Source organism: Melitaea cinxia, chromosome 21 (assembly GCF_905220565.1).
Source record: "Melitaea cinxia chromosome 21, ilMelCinx1.1, whole genome shotgun sequence".
Taxonomy (NCBI): Eukaryota; Metazoa; Arthropoda; class Insecta; order Lepidoptera; family Nymphalidae; genus Melitaea; species Melitaea cinxia.
In genome coordinates this window covers 6,807,565-6,826,616 of record NC_059414.1, presented here as the reverse complement: position 1 = coordinate 6,826,616, position 19,052 = coordinate 6,807,565, and the positions used below count along the sequence as shown (strand labels likewise).

General features: G+C 32.5%; 2 protein-coding genes and 1 long non-coding RNA gene across 3 annotated transcripts; 1 reads left to right on the top strand and 2 right to left on the bottom strand.

The window, feature by feature from the left end:
- Window positions 1-365: 365 nt before the first annotated feature.
- On the bottom strand, window positions 366-8,826 carry LOC123664270 (pseudouridine-5'-phosphatase-like). The gene is made up of 5 exons (XM_045598863.1): window positions 8,783-8,826; window positions 6,203-6,378; window positions 5,905-6,123; window positions 842-1,077; window positions 366-605 (listed from the first exon to the last, which is right to left on the bottom strand). Exons 1-5 carry the CDS (start codon window positions 8,824-8,826, stop codon window positions 426-428), a joined length of 855 nt encoding a protein of 284 aa, XP_045454819.1. The 3' UTR covers window positions 366-425.
- Window positions 8,827-9,058: 232 nt separating this feature from the next.
- Window positions 9,059-18,750, top strand: LOC123664079. Its single transcript, XR_006744766.1, has 2 exons — window positions 9,059-9,161; window positions 18,537-18,750. It is a non-coding gene; the product is annotated as an uncharacterized LOC123664079 (long non-coding RNA).
- Window positions 11,709-17,233, bottom strand: LOC123664078 (glutamate [NMDA] receptor subunit 1). Its single transcript, XM_045598694.1, has 16 exons — window positions 17,078-17,233; window positions 16,819-16,941; window positions 16,445-16,716; window positions 16,208-16,360; window positions 15,947-16,120; window positions 15,596-15,857; window positions 15,299-15,400; window positions 15,104-15,215; window positions 14,435-14,602; window positions 14,217-14,341; window positions 13,895-14,129; window positions 13,323-13,471; window positions 12,934-13,091; window positions 12,519-12,691; window positions 12,186-12,439; window positions 11,709-11,922 (listed from the first exon to the last, which is right to left on the bottom strand). The coding sequence occupies exons 1-16, from the start codon at window positions 17,231-17,233 to the stop codon at window positions 11,743-11,745; spliced, it is 2,796 nt and encodes a 931-aa protein (XP_045454650.1). The 3' UTR covers window positions 11,709-11,742.
- Window positions 18,751-19,052: the final 302 nt, after the last annotated feature.

Sequence of the window (19,052 nt, the reverse complement as noted above, 5' to 3'; positions counted from 1 at the left end):
AAATACCGTAAAATAATAAATCAAACAAAATAATAATAATAATAATCCAAACTATTAAGTGAAATAAAAAAACGTCTTTATTTATTTTTGTCGACAGTATAAAATTACATAAATAATTTTAAAAAAGTTTACTATATTTTAGTTTTACAAACGTCATATTATACAGTCGTGTTACTGATATTACGTCACTTCCGTTATATATTTTTGTTACGGTTTTAGTATCACATTTTTTTCAGTTCAGTCGCCCAGCAAATTTCAGGCCTGCCGTAAGGAACTTCGTTACAAAAAATGTTATTTTGGTATATATACCGTGTATATAATCCATATGCATTTAGTAAAAACCGGTAATTTTAATATTACAAACAGACATTTTAATTTTATTTATTTGTATAGATGAATTCTATTTATCTATTATTACAATTTTTTTAATCTTCAAAAGGAGGTAATCCAAATACTTCTGGTTTAAAATGTTCCAAGCTTTGTAAAACAATAGTAGCTTCTTCTGTCAAGCTCTTATTAATTCGAGGATCAGGAACCATTACAACTTGCATACCAGCTGCTCTTGCAGCTTTCACACCATTGACAGCATCTTCAAACACTAAGCACTGTGAATATAATTATTTTATTATGTATTGCACGTTTCTTACATAGGTATTATATCCTAATTACACTTAGGGCCTGTTTCACCGTTTATGGATAAAAGTAACTAACAGATTATTCTGTTTTTCAATAGTTTTTTAATTACGATCTTCAAAATAGATTAAAATTGGATATAAAAAAACTTTATTTAAAATTTAATATAGAGTTATAGACTATTAAAACATATTATTGTCCTTTTTACCTGCTCACAATTTGGTTGATCTAAAAATTTAGATGCAGCAACCAAAAATATATCCGGATGTGGCTTTCCTCTTTTAACATTTGGATCTGAAGCACCAAATGTTTTAAATGGTAGTAGGGAAAATATTTCTTGATGATGTTTATCCACTTTCAAGTGGTAACTTTCCTCACTAGAACTGGTTGCTAGTCCCATTGGTACACCTTTTTTATGTAAATGCTCTATGAGTCTCTTAGCACCTGTGAAAAGAAACAAAATAATAAAAGTCTACTTATATGGCTTTATATTTTTGGCTTTTGTGTGCATAATCTATAATTTACTAGCTGACCCGGCGAACTTCGTAATCGCCTAACACAAACTTTATCGTATGGTATTAAAGTTCAAATTGACTTTTAAGTATTATCACAAATCTTTTGTATGGGGGTATGTATAGAAAAGTGTTGTTTTTAGACATTTTCAGGAAATCTAATTTTTTTTTTTTGAATTTTTCTCTGCGTAAGAACCACCCTCGTACTTCAAGGAATATTTTAAAAAAAGAATTAGCGAAATCGGTCCAACCGTTCTCGAGTTTTGCGCTTAGCAACACATTCAGCGACTCATTTTTAAACGGTTTTTTTATTAAACGGTTTTATTTAGCTCACCCCGTTTGTTTTATTAAACGGTTTTATTTAGCTCACCCCGTTTGTTTTATTTTTTATTTATTATTTATTCTTGGGTCAAATTTAGTAATTCAAATTTCACCCTCTTCCTGTCAACCGATTAATCTGAAATTTTGTATACACTTTGGATTTTGGTGACAATACAATTATATTTATTCATTATCATTATAAATTCAAGATGGCCGCCGCTACAAAATGGCGGATAATTTATGTTTTATTAATCCCATCAATATGGGTATCAAATGAAAGGGCTCAACAAGCAGAATACAATATACTATAAAAAATTGAAATCCAAGATGGCGGACGCTACAAAATGGCGGATAACGTAGGTTTTATCAATCCCATCACTATGGGTATCAAATGAAAGGGCTCAACAAGCAGAATACAATATACTATAAAAAATTGAAATACAAGATGGCGGCCGCTACAAAATGGCGGATAACGTAGGTTTTATCGATCCCATCAATATGGAAATCAAATGAAAGTGCTCAACCAGTATAATCAATGTACTATATAAAATTAAAATCCAAGATGGCGGCCTCTACAAAATGGCGGATAACTTAGGTTTTATCAATCCCATCAACATGGGTATCAAATGAAAGGTCTCAACAAGTAGAATACAATTTACTATGCAAAATTGAAATCTAAGCTGGCCGCCGCTACCAAATGTCTGATAACAATTTTTTATCAATCCCACCAATATGGGTATCAAATAAAAGGGCTTGACAAGAAGAATACAGTGCACTATACAACCTCAATATTTAAGATGGGCCTTGCAATAATGAAGCACTAAATGAATTAAACAGAATGCGAAATAAAAACTAAAAACTAGAAAATAAAAATAGGTAAAAAAACTTTTTAAGTTAAACGGTTTTATGTTAAACATACATTGCAATGTTTAAGATAAATGTACTAAAAACCAAAAAATAATAAAATAGATACAGTCGTGGGAATTATAAACATATGCATAGACTAGACTAAAATAAAACCGTGGGGCACGTCAATTGTCTACAAATTATCGACTTAATGTGCGATAGAAGAATCGTTTAATTCGTCGTTAAAATAGGCAGTTGTCCCGCAGACGGTGAGGAAATTACTTACTATTTTCTTGCTCATGGAAATTCCAATAGTTATACACTCCATGTAAATAAAAGAGATGTTTCAACTAGTTTATCGTTGGACATTCACACTGCTGGCTGGCGAGGAATCGTTTCACTGCTCGTAGTTTGTCTTTAATCGACAAAACATATGATAAAAGTACTACTCGCTCACCACTATGAAACCCTAAAACTCGCTTATAATCGAGCCTGCTAGCTTGTTTCCACATTCTAGCCCTACTTATCACACGTCCATCTTTGTCGGTTGAACAACTGCCTAATTATAGTGTAACATTACAAAACAAACATTTTAATCAACGATTGTAGACAATTGACGTGCCCCACGGTTTTATTTTAGTCTAGTCTATGCATATGTTTATAATTCCCACGACTGTATCTATTTTATTATTTTTTGGTTTTTAGTACATTTATCTTAAACATTGCAATGTATGTTTAACATAAAACCGTTTAACTTAAAAAGTTTTTTTACCTATTTTTTATTTTTTATTCTTTATTCTTGGGTCAAATTTAGTAACTCAAATTTCACCCTCTTCCTGTCAACCGATTAATCTGAAATTTTGTATACACTTTGGATTTTGGTGACAATACAATTATGTTTATTCAATAACATTATAAATTCAAGATGGCCGCCGCTACAAAATGGCGGATAATTTATGTTTTATTAATCCCATCAATATGGGTATCAAATGAAAGGGCTCAACAAGCAGAATACAATATACTATAAAAAATTGAAATCGAAGATGGCGGCCGCTACAAAATGGCGGATAACGTAGGTTTTATCAATCCCATCAATATGGGTATCAAATGAAAGGGCTCAACAAGCAGAATACAATATACTATAAAAAATTGAAATACAAGATGGCGGCCGCTATAAAATGGCGGATAACGTAGGTTTTATCGATCCCATCAATATGGGTATCAAATGAAAGTGCTCAACCAGTTTAATTAATGTACTATATAAAATTAAAATCCAAGATGGCGGCCTCTACAAAATGGCGGATAACTTAGGTTTTATCAATCCCATCAACATGGGTATCAAATGAAAGGTCTCAACAAGTAGAATACAATTTACTATGCAAAATTGAAATCTAAGCTGGCCGCCGCTACCAAATGTCTGATAACAATTTTTTATCAATCCCACCAATATGGGTATCAAATAAAAGGGCTTGACAAGAAGAATACAGTGCACTATACAACCTCAATATTTAAGATGGGCCTTGCAATAATGAAGCACTAAATGAATTAAACAGAATGCGAAATAAAAACTAAAAACTAGAAAATAAAAATAGGTAAAAAAACTTTTTAAGTTAAACGGTTTTATGTTAAACATACATTGCAATGTTTAAGATAAATGTACTAAAAACCAAAAAATAATAAAATAGATACAGTCGTGGGAATTATAAACATATGCATAGACTAGACTAAAATAAAACCGTGGGGCACGTCAATTGTCTACAAATTATCGACTTGATGTGCGATAGAAGAATCGTTTAATTCGTCGTTAAAATAGGCAGTTGGCCCGCAGACGGTGAGGAAATTACTTACTATTTTCTTGCTCATGGAAATTCCAATAGTTATACACTCCATGTAAATAAAAGAGATGTTTCAACTAGTTTATCGTTGGACATTCACACTGCTGGCTGGCGAGGAATCGTTTCACTGCTCGTAGTTTGTCTTTAATCGACAAAACATATGATAAAAGTACTACTCGCTCACCGCTATGAAACCCTAAAACTCGCTTATAATCGAGCTTGCTAGCTTGTTTCCACATTCTAGCCCTACTTATCACACGTCCATCGTTGTCGGTTGAACAACTGCCTAATTATAGTGTAACATTACAAAACAAACATTTTAATCAACGATTGTAGACAATTGACGTGCCCCACGGTTTTATTTTAGTCTAGTCTATGCATATGTTTATAATTCCCACGACTGTATCTATTTTATTATTTTTTGGTTTTTAGTACATTTATCTTAAACATTGCAATGTATGTTTAACATAAAACCGTTTAACTTAAAAAGTTTTTTTACCTATTTTTATTATATTATAGATTATGTTAAACGAATTAAGTATACACAAGCATTATTTTAAACTTTCATTTTGCACACTAAACTTTTTTCACTAAACTTCATATTTTTAAATTAAAAGATTTAAATACTATGTTATTGCTGTATTAATAATAATTTTCGTCATTCTTTACTAAAACAGGTAATACTTCACATAATCGGCCTCAAATTTATGGGGTCCTGGGGGGAGAAGGAGTGAAGGGAGGGGGGAGGGTGGGTTTTTTACCCCCCTCGTAGTGTGCTTTTCGCGTAAACCCCGTGGTTACGAAGATATCGTGCTTGAAGTTTTGAGGTTAACTTTACGTGATTCAGAGATATTACAATACCTTAGAGCTCCGCGTCTGACTCCACCGTAACTTCGGTGTTGCGGGAAATGCACTCATATGCTCCGTTCACCAACTTTCACACTTATTTTCGAACAAATTTACGTAAAAACGATCTCGATTGCAAGATCAACAAACGATACGAACTGACGTTTAACGACTGACAAATATACACTTTTTCCAAAATAACGCGTCACTTAGCATTTCCTTTAAAACGATTTAAACACAAATTCATTATTTTTATCTAAATAACTGTATGTAAATTAATAACACAATAAAAATTATTAAAAATATCAATGGTTAAAGTTTTGAAACTAGAACAACGCTTAGCTTCGGGCTGGCCACCCTCCGCGCCTCCGGCTTAAAAAAAACACTCTAGGGGTAGGGCAGACAAGACCACGTGGACAGTGGGGTGCTCCGATTCGGTTTTGGGTATTTTTCGAATTTCTTTACCTATATTCTAGCACGCAATGTTACCAATTTTATTAGAATACTAGCTGACCTGGCGAACTTCGTATCACCTTATTTTTTTCTGAAATATAATAATAACATAATATATCAAAATAAAATATAGCCTATCTTTTAAGTTGGATCAAACTGCACACGGTGTGCAAATTTGACTAAAATCGGTTAAGTAGTTTAGGAGTCCATTGAGGACAAACATTGTGACACGAGATTTATATATATTAAGATTATGCCGTTCTAATTTGTTTAATTTTCCTATAATCTAATTTTATGACAACGGCAACACCGTGATACGGGTGCGTAACGGGCGGTAAAATACGAGGGGTAAAAAACCCACCCTCCCCCTCCCTTCACCCCCTCTCCCCCCAGGGCCCCATGAATTTGAAGCCGATTTATGTGAAACATTACCATAATTTTTATTCAAAGAATTTTACCTGGCATTAAACTTGCATCTGGAAACAGAACTTCAAACTGTTTTTTACTTTCAGTCATAAATTCCTCTGGTGTCATTGGTAATTCCAACTCTGAAACAATTGTCTGTGCAGTCTCATGTGAATGAAACCCCATTACTTTCAATTTTAAATCAAATGTATATTCTTTTCCATATTGTGAAACAATATTCTGAAATGCTACTGTATACAAGTCCTCAGTATCTGAAACAATATTTGATTAATGTACTTAAATTAGTATGATGATAAAGTAACTATTACACAAGAAATTATTAGTATTTACTTAGTAATAAACCATCCATATCAAACAGAACGTGTGTTACTGGTTTAACCATTTTTACAGGCTCAACAAAAATATTAAAGAAAAAATTATTTTTCTTAAATGATAATAAATATAACTGAATAAATATAACTATAAATCTCAATTGTACAAAACAGTACAAGGATTGTATTTTTAAAAATTGTTTAAAGTGAGTACATAAGATTTAGTTTATAAAAAATCAAATGAAAATGTAATAAGAACATAAAATTTTCACAATTAAATTATATTATATCTTAATCAATAAAGATGTTATAAAATAATTTTTATCACGAATGAATGAATAAATTTAGAATTAATGGCTTTCACTAGTGCCGAATAGCACAGATGATTTCGCCAATGTCACGTAAGATAGAGATAAGAGAAGATAATTTTTATCACATTATCATCTGACCATATGACAATAGTCCAGTGCTGCCAACTTTATTTTGAAGATCGTACCATATACTAGAAAAAATAGCTAACATTTCAAGGAAAAAAATGGTACGTAATAATATTTCAATGAAACAACGAAAATAATTTTTAAACAGAATATCACTATAATTTTAAATCAATATTTATCATTTAAGAAACATAAATCAACATTTAACACTAATAATTTATATATTTTTTAATATGAGAAAAGTTACAAAGGTATATTCTAAAATATCTAAACCTCCTCCTTTTTTGAAGTCTGTTAAAAATAAACTTTATATTTAAAAACAAATGAAACTAATTAACAATGTAATGGACTTAACAAAAATTTGTATTACTTATATATATTTTTTTCACTAGTTAAGTCATTATCAGAGTCATTAGGCGCAGCAGCAGATGCAGGAGTGGAAGCATTTATTCTTTTGTACATAGCTAAATTCAATTTGCGTAACATTTCGTCAGATGGCTTGAAGTCGATACATGATCCAGCATCCTTAATATGTTGCCAATAAAGTTCACCTACCCCACCCCAGCCTGCAAAATGGTGATATTTGTAATAAAAAAAATACTAATCGATAGATTTTCAATAGCTCAATTTAAATACATTGCCCTTTTTTTATATCACTAGGTCGGCAAACAAGCGTACGGCTCACCTGATGGTAAGCGATTACCGTAGCTTATAGACGCCTGCAACACCAGAAGTATCGCAAGCGCGTTGCCGACCCAATCCCCAATCCCCCCCCCCCCCCCCCAGGAGCTCTGGTCACCTTACTCACTAACAGGAACACAATACTGTTTGAAAACAGTATTAATGAAATTGAAATTGCTCACCTTAAATTATTTAATTAAAAATCAATGTTGTTTTTTTATAATATCAAAAATTAATTTAAATTATCATCTATTTTTCCTTCGTTATGATTATGGGTATTAGATTTGAAAAAAAATCGTACATTTTGTATACGATTTCGATTACTCGATCGTACATCGTACAAGAGCCAAAAAAGTCGTATAAATACGATTTAAATCGTACGGCTGGCAACACTGCAATAGTCCATATTATGAATCATGTTATGAATTATGAATTGTGATTTTGACGTGTCTTATCAGCAATGGCTACGTTCCACTTAAGGCTTGCAACACAAACGACGACGACCGCTAAAATTGCCATTCCACTAATGTAAAAAAACCGCGCCACGTTGTATAAGCGAGTTTTATAGGTGGAACACATATTTGAGCGCTGTGTGCTCGGAATATGGCTGCATGATAAAAACATGCAGCTGTGGGGTTTTGTGTATAAATATGTCTCATGGATTGGAGTAAAACTTAATTCAAGGTGGACATCCACCAACCCGCATTGGAGCGGCGTGGTGGATTAAGCCCTGATCCTTCTCCCATATGGGGTAAGTCGCCTAAGCCTAGCTGTGGAATATTAAATTTTATGCGCGTAATTGCGCGTAGTATTAGCGATGTTAAAGTTTAAAATTTCAAAACCGTGCAAAAAACGCTGCTGCTATCTAATGACACCAGACAAGTGACACGTCACACAAAAGTAAATAATAGGTCATGTGGCTCACTAAATTTTGCTTTTTTCGATTTTTTGAACTTGTCTTTTATAGGTATGGTTGTAGTTATCAGTTTATTTCTTTTTATTATCAAATTGTATGAATCTAATTTTGAGGCATTCCACCCGAAGCTGACATATAAAAAAATTTAATTTTATTAATATTCGAATATTCTACTGTTACTTTATGGGATACTGTATTGGAGACAACAGGTACGCGCTATAATAGACTGTAAGCCCTAACGTGGCTGTTGCGCTGGCGGTTGCAAGTTCGATCTCCGCACAAACATTTGTATTGGCCAAATAGAAATTTGCCGTGATCTGGTTGTTTGTACAGTCCTTCTGGGTCTCTCCACCATAGGTCCCGGTTGTTACCATGTACACCTGATAGCAATCGTTACTCATAGTAGGAAGTATATCTACCAAACCGTATTGGAGCAGCGTGGTGGATTAAGCTCTGATCCTTCTCCACATGGGAAAAGAGGCCTATGTCCAGCAGTGGGATATTACAGGCTTAAGCGTAAACAAAGTATTAGGTTATACGATTTGGTTACGTTTACTAGATTTACCTTATTCCATCATCTTCTGGTATCTTGTTATTTTTAAGAGCCATTTCACAATTTTACGCTCTGCAAGTTTAGGTAAATTTGGTCGCATCGTGCGAGTCGTACGAGCCGCGCGATCTTTGTGCTAGTAAGTACCGTAGTGGCACCAATGACCGACAAGAACCAATAACCGACACTTTATATTTTGATTCAATAAAATAAGAGTAGGAAAACGATTTCTTAATATAGCAAAACTGTACCATAGATAGCACACCTTTGATTGGCTCCCAGTGACTTTTGAACGATATCCGTCTTTTTTTTTTTGAAAATGACGGTGTGACAACTGATTGCGCCTGGAGTACCGGTGAAAATTACAACATTTCTTAGTGAAATCCTTAAGGAAGTGAGTACATTTTTTTTATTAATTATACTAATTTTATGTTTTTCACGGGTTATTATAAGAACTATACGATCGATTTTTGTTCTAACGAAAGTTTTAGGTTATTTTGATATTAGTATAATGTTGGTGTCGATCACTGGTTTTCATAAACTGACTTTTGCCAATAATCGACACGGGTCGATAATAATTTTTTAAAACATTTTTCATTTGACAAGCGAATATAGTTCTTCTTACTTTGCGTATTTGGTAGATATTTGAAGTAAACTAAACAAAGTCGAGAGACCAGTAATCGACAAGTGTCGATTATTGGGAAATAATGTGTCGATGATTGGTGCCACTACGTTATAGTGTGACAATCAAAAGACCATCTTGATAATTTTCTAATGTATAATAAAAATTAATAACTATGGTATAAAATGTTTTTTAAATGATTCATTTGTTAAAAATTTCAAGTATGTTATATAACAACAGTCAATAAATTTAAAATAAATATAAAAAATCAATTTTATGAAACATTTTTTTTTTAAATTGATTTAGTTTTTTCAGTTTACGAATGAATCTAATATTTACGATATGAATAAAATAGCATTTTATGACATCGACACCGACAAACATTTTAATTAACAAATAACAAGACAAACAGATTGAAATGCCTATTTGTATTGATAGTGTGAGAAAAGAAAATTAAATTACACATTTGTTTACAGAAATTATCATTATATTATTTTACAGTCATTTTCGTAATATGTTTATTTTATTTATATTTTATTATGAAAGTATCAAATGCGTTTTATCCGCTATAACAACAGGCGCTTGGCGCGTGTGAGCGAAAGAGACGGCTGCGCAGAATTTGGCGTGGACCTTACCTCTAAGAGCGCTAGCGCTCGACTGATTTACTGGGCTTGATGCGTGGTAATATATACTATCTTTTTATTATTTAATATAAAATGTATTAAAAATGATTACATCTTTTAATTATTTTTTTTGTATACCTTAATGATGTAAGTTTACTTTGATGAAGATAGTTCGTTAAAATTTCTTAGTTTTCTAAGAAAAATATCGCTTTTAAAATTGTACTTATTTGGAAAATATTCGTAAGTTTTTTTTTTTTTTTTTATCGATTAATAGAGATACAAATGGAATAAAACTCTGTTCTATTATTCAACAAAATTATATTCCACATATTACGTATTTTTTTAAAATGGTTTTAACGTAGAGGTTATTGAAAAGTAGGACTTCAAAGTATACATCGCGACCGTTTACCCAGGGAGGAGGCTGATGAAAAGGTTAATAATTTTATACACATAATATAAATCAAAATTCTGATCTGACTATCGACTACAACAAAGGTTGCTCTATTATATTTCAAGAATATAAATTACATTATAACATCCAACACTGAGATTAACGAGGTCAAAATATTACAATTTCGCGGATTGTTACCGATTTTTGTGAAATGGCTCTTAAGCAAGAGCGCCATTAATCAAGACGTATAAATTGACGTTCGGGATACCTTTGATATACTTAATTCTGGTATTTTTATATCTCAACAATGTAATCCATGTATTATTTCTGCAAATTATTGGAAAGATGAAGAGGGTTGTTGAAGAAGTGGAATACGAAGCGCTTGATTTTCTCATTGCATAATTATTTATTTTAATGGTGATTAGTTAGTTATTTATATATTTTTTTAAATATTATTACTAATTTTAGTTTGAAATACAGTACATACAATTAATAATGGTAATTTACCTTGCTGTAATTACGGTACCAGACAGTACTAAGTTTTTGCACAGATTACTGCAAAAACTTAGTTCATCTTTAAAAAATAATTCACTTGATCGATGCGTATTTGGTGTTATATTAATTAATATATAAAACATTTTCTATAATTCAATCTTAAAACGACTTTAACATTTATAGGAATTTATTAAATTTACATTATTTTTATTCAATAGTATATTTTTTTTATTAAACCTCACTTTTCACATCAGAATTATTAATATTAATATTAAAAAAGTTTTATTTTTTGTAACATGTATATGCACAACTAAACGTTATTAAACGACGCAATGTAAAATAAATTGATAAATAAGTTAACATATAATCCATATTGATTAAAAAAGATATAAATTAATATTTTAAAATTATAAAAGATGGCTATCTATCTACCTATTACAAACATTGAAACATGTCATCAATATAGTTATTTTTAGTGACATCAGACATGTAGGGTTTATGACTACGTAATTACTTAATTATATATCTACTAGTGACCCGCCCCGAGCTTCGCACGGGTGCAATGCTGGTACTATCAACAACAAAAGATACGTTAGAAACCTCTAAGGCTCTAATATTATCATTGTTTCTCTACCATATTATGCACGTATTATACATATAAACCTTCCTCTTGAATCACTCATCTATTAAAAAACCTAAAAAATCTTAGCACATAGGGACAGACAGCGGGAAGCGACTTTGTTTTATACTATGTAGTGATTATCTACCGAACCGTTACTTATTTTGAAGTAATTATTAATTAATCATGGCTGTTCATACGGCATTGAAATCAGTAGGTCTTTAATTAAACCACAAGATGAGAAACATCTGGAGTATATGCTGGCATGTAGCGAGGTATGCGCGGTTCGTCTCTTCGCCGTAGACCTCTGTCAACTGCTAAGCTGATGCTTCCTGTCTCTTTCACCCCATTCGATTTCGCTCGTCGCTGCGACGGCAAAATAGTCGCTCTTAGAGACTTCCGCTTCTGTAACATATCGATATTTTAAAATTTATACTTCCTACTAGTATTACAAAAACACATGTCTACTTACAACCACGACGACATCCAGATTGGGCAACTACAAAATTAAGCATCTAAACGAAAGTAAAATATATTTATTGATTTGAATATTGGTCGTTAACAATATTTTTAAGCGAATCAAAAAGGAAAAGCGCTGTTTACATTTTTGTATCAGATTGTCGTTTGACGTCGATGTGGTCCACGGCATCTATCTTTGCTCGGTTTACCTCAACGGCGCCGCGCCACCTGTCGGCCGCGTGGCGCGCGATCTCCATCCTCTTCTGTTTCTTGATCTGGTGACGTTTGTACACCACCTCTATCACGATGAGTACAATTCCTCCGATAATGCCCGCTAAGACCAAAATGAACACGCCAGCCATGTTTTTCAAGCCCAATGTGTTTGGGGTTTTTTCGTTTTCCTCGCAGTTGAGCATATTATTTCGAAGTATCCATTGATTATCTAGGGACTCCATTATACCACCTGTTAAATAATATTATCAAATTTCTTTTATAACTCCCAAAACGAAAACTAAAATTAAAATGTTTAGGTGTATTATTACTTTCGTGAAAGTCCAATATAGCAAGGGTAACTAAATCGGCCCATGGGGATCCTTTTTGCAAGCCTACGCCGTAACCAGACCGGCCAAACAGTTCACCGGCCGTAACAAGTTCACAATCTTGTGCCGCTTCAAACTCGAGTCTTGATGAATCCCAAATGAAGGCCATTAGTTTCCTTCGAAGAAAATGAATAAAAATTTTACATATTTATATATATAGTGCTTAGATTTTTGTGCATACTTCTCCAATCGATAGTGCCGTGTTCAGTAAAATTAAAACTTTGATAAAGTAAAGCTAATTGTATAATAAGTCATTCACATGCATCAGGAAAACTATGAGTTGTGATTGTGTCTATTTTCTTAACGCTAATTCAATAAGATATATATTCTTTATTAGTTAATAATAATAAAAAAATACCCATTTTTGACGTCCTGTATGGCTTGCTCAGCGTTGTCGTAGTTATTCGCTTCCATGGTACGGTACATATTTGAAAGTTCTACTTGTCTTCGAAAATACATATCAACAGCTGATCCTTTCACTGTAGCGCACGTTAGATTTTCCATTGTATTACGAAGCTGAAATTTATGTTTGTAAATTCTTAATTTATTTATAATTAAATTATTTATTATTATTATTTTTTTTTTTGTTTTAAGTTTAATTCTTTTCAACACATTTTTTTACAAAGTTTTAAAACATTATAAAAAAATAATAGGTAGTAATGGTAAGTCTCAATTCAGGTAAAATAATTTGTTTTTAGTAAAATAAACATAAATAATCGATAATATTTTCATTCATAAATTGCTTACCCTAGCATCATTTATTCCAGTAAGCTTTGTTTTAGGTCTTTCGAGTACAAGAAAGGCAGCTAAGTTAGCTGTATACGAAGCGACAATGATCATAGCAAAGCCAGCCCAAACCATTCCAAGTACTCGAGCAGAAAAACTCCTTGGAGTACCTAATTATTAAAACACAACAAATATAAAAAATGTATTTGTTATTAAGAAGCAATATTATCAAATATAACTAAATAAAGAAAAGCAAAGCTAGATCAATAAAATTTAGGTCTTAAAAAATTAAGTTTCAGTTGTTTTTTGAAGTGAAAACTTCTTTTGGCGCACTGCACACACATTTTTTCGTGGGTAGTTAGGCTGATCCGTCACGCTCTGAAGTGAAAGGCTGGGTTGGGTGAACTTGGGAACGCCAAGTGTAGCCGAGCGAGAAAGATACAAACAGCTGCTCTTCGCCGCTGAACGGTGAGAGGCTCGATCGGGTGAACTCGGGACATTTGCGTTATTGCGATTACCAACAAAGTTTTCACTTCTGCCGTGAGGTCTTAAGCACACACACTATATTTTTTTTTTTAATTTTGTTGTATTACCTTCTCCAATCCCACTATTAAGTAATACGCCCCATGCAAACCAAATAGCACTGGACAGATTTAACGCATCTTCTTCTGTACCATCGATATTCGCAAGCTTAAATCTTCCGAAAGGAGAGAATCTATCGAGAAGGTACAGTACTAGAGCAACAACGTGCACGGAAACCATTACTAAAATCCATAGTGTGTTTGAAAATGGTTGCAAGAATGATACGAGTGTAGACGAACGTGAAGGCTGTAAAATTTAACAACAAATTAATTTCTTGATATCACTGATTCTACCAAAAAATCGTACATATAAATGTACTTATAAGTGACATACCTTTTTTTCCAAAATAGTAATACCTTGGTATTTAAACGGTTTGCTAAACTCAATAAATTCAGCACGTTCTGGATTAATTGTCAAAGGAGCTACGATCATATCTGCTCTTTCATAGACCAATTCCCCTATTAAAAAAAATCGCCTATTATTAATTTCAGTTTTAATAATAATTGTATATCTAATTAAATAATTCCCAATACAATATATTTCAAACTCACCTATTAGACCTGTCCATTCCTTTTTGGCCCCTGGTTGTGAAAAATTCCGAATAATGTAATTTCCAAACTGACCATCAGGAGATAGAGCTAACGAATAAGTGAAATTGATCGCTTTCGATAAATACCGCAGGAGGTCCATACAAAAGCCTTTACAGCAATAAAGTCGATCTAGGAAATAATGATATAATAGTTATTAGATGATCTACTGTCTACTATCTATTACATTGTTGAAAGTAAAAGTTTAATTTGATTTTTTTTTTGCTCTTAAGTGTTGTTATCATAAATGAGCAATTGTCTTTTAGCGACGTAATTTGAACTCATTATTGTAAATATTATTTTTACGTAACCGATATATGCCGTTATGGTATGTTGACGACGCGTTAGCGCAGCGGTCATAGCACTGGCTGTTGCGCTGGCGGTCGCGGGTTCGATTCCCGCTCACGACAGACATTTGCATCGGCCATATAGATGTTTGTCGTGTTCTGAGCATTGTGCTTATATATTGTGTGTGTTTCCGGACCCCAATACAGGAGAAAATCCTACTGGGGGCCGTTGAGTGTGAAGCGTTTATTTATTTATTTATTATTTTTATTATTTATTATTTGTATCGAATTTATAATGTCACTGATTTTATTTAACTGTAATGAAAAAAATATTTTAAAAGCTTACCTGCTTCCTCACTAGCGTTGTAATGTGGACATAAAACTTCGTCTGTTGTACATTCAATCTCTTCCGAAACTCGGCGAGCATAAACAAAAGGTTTCTCTTCTATTGTCAAAACCTTAAAACGTAAAATTATTAACACTTAAATGCAAATATAAGAAGTAAAATGAATCTATCAGAGAATTTACTGATTATTATTACCTTAAGATGTGTAGGAATCATAAAACCCTCGGGTTTGGAAGAACTACGTCCCATCCAAATTATTTCGTTCTCTTTTAATTCTAGGCGCATTTTTTGAGTTTCCTGAAAAATTAAAATCATTCAATCTATCTTTTAGGTAATATTTGCATTTCTGCATTACCTATCTTCAGTAGCTTATGATGCTTTTAGAATCTGTTTCGTAGTAGTAACAGAAAATATAATTCGAATATAGAGAAAATATAGCTTCGTGATATATATTAATTTTTGATGAATCACTTTAGTATATGCGTAACTTACTATGGAATAAAAGTACTTTCCAACGGCTACGTGTTCACCCTGCGCTCTCACGTTAACCATATCATATTCAGCATGTACTCTATCCCCATGGTCGTCAAATGCAACGTGCCCTGTAGCACCGTTTTCTAAACTCTGCTTTCTTATGTAATCGAAGAGTAACCTCCCTGTCGTCCATATCGAGCCTGAATTGTGGCAATCAGATGGGGGAGCGTAAATTTCTTCAGATGTGTTCATATCTCGAATTGCTGATGCGAGGACATATCTGGAAATATTACAATAATAAATGTAAAAAATAAAACCTTGAAGACGAAATTACGTAATAAAAAATAGTCATTTTTCAAACAGTCATACATAGAGTCCTGAATATGAGCATGTTCGTTTGTAGCGTTGACTAGTCTTAATCCAAGCAATCCTTCAGGAGCGTTGGCGGCGTCCAAAGCCTGTTCCGTCACCATCCACACATATCCCGTTGTAGTCATATTCAAGTAGGTTGCATCACGAAATATTATTTCTGCATCAGTTTTGCTGAATAATGGGTAAATAGAGACATAAATAGAAATTTATCTTTTCTGTATTTTAATAGATTCTTAATTAGTAAAAAATCAAACATACCTCGCGTACATCAGAAATACTCTCGCTTGAGCGCTCTTAACTTCTATTAGCTTATCAGTAAACGAATCTAACCCAGGTTCAAACTCAATGACTTGCTCAACATTTACCTTTCTGTCAACATCTTCATCTATACTCTGGGAAGTTGTTTGGAACCTAAAAATATTTTGTTTTATTGAATCTTATTATAAGGTTGGCTACCTTATTATTGAAAATCAATTTGATTCGCAAGTAATTTACCTTCCTAAGATAGCCCTGCCATCTGTATCAGAGCTATGTATGACAATAACTTTCATATAATTAAAGTGCTTAAGAACATCGACCCATACATCTGCCTGATGGGAGTATGGTGGTACAGTCCGCAAAAACGATACATGGATGTTTTTATCAGAAAACGCTGAATCTCTTGAAGATATACCGATTACTGGAATGTGGTAAAATCCACTTGTATAAGAAACGGCAGCTGGTGATAAGTCTCCGGTTATAGGATGAGACACTACGACCGCATACACCTGTCAAATGTATTCGTAATTAAATTAAAGTGAATATTAAAAGAAGTCTATTATACTATTATGCAATAAACAAAATTGATATTTCCAATTTGAAAAACTTACTCGATGAGCTATAAGGTCTTTGCATACGTTAAGCGCCGTTTTAATAGGATTTGGATCCATTAGAATAGAGTAGTCATGATACGTTACTCCTCGAGGTACATATTTATCTTTGAAGTTGAGATTCTAGAAAGTTAAAATTGCATAAACCTTTTTTTTGTGTTAGCATTAATCAAATTGAAAAAAAAAAAAACTATAAAAAACAAATTAACAAATGCCAGGTTTATCGTAGATTAGTAGACAGTAAAATACTATTTCGTACCGAGATGGTATCCTTGAAAAACGTTATAGACTCATTGCTAGAGAGCACACCTCCCACATTGTAGTAAGTAGGATTAGAGAATCGTCGTCGGTCTATTTGAGCAGAAACTTGGCTGAGATTGCAGATTACTGCTAAGACGAGATATATCGATATCATGGCTCTACAAAAGTAATTAAATATAATTATGTAATTTAACAGATATTGGCGTAGAAATCAATTTAATAATCAAATAATTTTTATTTACGTCACCAAAATTTATTGTTTAATTTATTGTAATTGTAATGAATGCAAATCACATTTCACATTATTTGATTATTTTTATTTCTGTTTAATATTATAATATAACTTGTTATCACTTTAAAATTAAATCACTATTTTCAGGAGTTACTTCTTACAAATATCATAAATTAAAGCTTACTTTATCTATATGTCCCTTGTTCAGAATACTTTTCACTTTATACACATTTTAGAAAAAATCCCATGATGGGTGTTTAGTATTAGAAAAACAAATAAAACATGATTACGTAATGTTAGTGAGAAGCTGTGAAGTAACGACAGATGGAGCTTCATCCCTAGTTGTCAAGGAAACGGCGCAGCCGTATTGAGTACCAATCAATTTCAGAGTAAAGGGTCACCGAAGAGGGCAAAGATGGGTAATAATGGATATAATATTTAACTAATTTATGATATTAAATCAAACGTATTTTACAAGGGTACATTCATGTATAATAATATATTATTATAATATTTTAACTAAAATATTAATCTGCTTGAGATATACAGACATAATTACATATGTACGAGTATCTTTAAGTCACATATTATTATATTTATCGATTATGCTCGATATAACTAAAGGCAACGTTACCAATCGAAGTCTATTATGTAGTATTAATACACAGTTTATATTGTAAACTAGCTCTTCCCGCGACTTCATACGCGTGGAATTGAAAAAAAATATTGTTCAGTTCGCAGTTACAAAATAAATAAATTTCTAAAATAAAAGTAGCTTAAGTTACTTCTTATTACATCAGCTATCTGCCAGTGAAAGTCCCGTCAAAATCGGTCCAGCCGTTTCAGAGATTAGCCGGAACAAACAGACAGACAGACAGACAAAAATCGTAAAAATGTTATTTTGGTATATGTACCGTGTATAAGTACATCCATATGCATTTAGTAAAAACCGGTAATTTTAATATTACAAACAGATACTAGATATATAGATAAAATAAAACAAAATAAATAGTATTTACTTTTTATTTACTTTTAAAAATGCATGTTGTAGTAATTACACAAAATATTTATTTCCGCAAACAAATACAAAAAAACTGTAACAGTACTAAAGCACAAAATTATAATATTAAGTACCTATATATTAAAAATTATCAAAAACGATCATCTTCATTTAAAAAAATTCGAAATTATGTTTTTCTTTTAATATCTATTTGTTTACGACCAGGCCCAAGTACTAGCAGATGGAGTCCAACCAGATTTCCATGTTGGGTTCCAACCAGTTGGACGTAGCGCTGCAGCGGCTGCAGATGCAGCGTGATGAGCTGCTCCAGCCGCCCCAGCAGCTCCAGAACTCTGGATTACTGAAAGCTTCAACGCTTCCAAATCTGTAAAATAGCATTTCTAGTCAATTAATATTTAACTTATATTTTGAAAAAATCTGATATATTTTTCTTTTCATGAATATTAAAACAACTTAATTATCACTAATACCAGTTTAACTTATGTAACATGGTAGCTTAAGAGCAACATTTAGTTCTTATTTAAAGTAGGCAAAGTTACAGGAATATATTTATTACATATTTGGTTAAATAAATTAGTTTGTTAAGTACCTAAATTTCCATAGCAAATAATCTTACCAGCATTTTGAAGCTTAGCAGCTTGATTTTGGGCAGCGCGTTGAATCGCCATCGCTGCAGCAGCTTCCCTCGCAGCCGCTATTCTCTGCGCAGCTGCTGCTCTA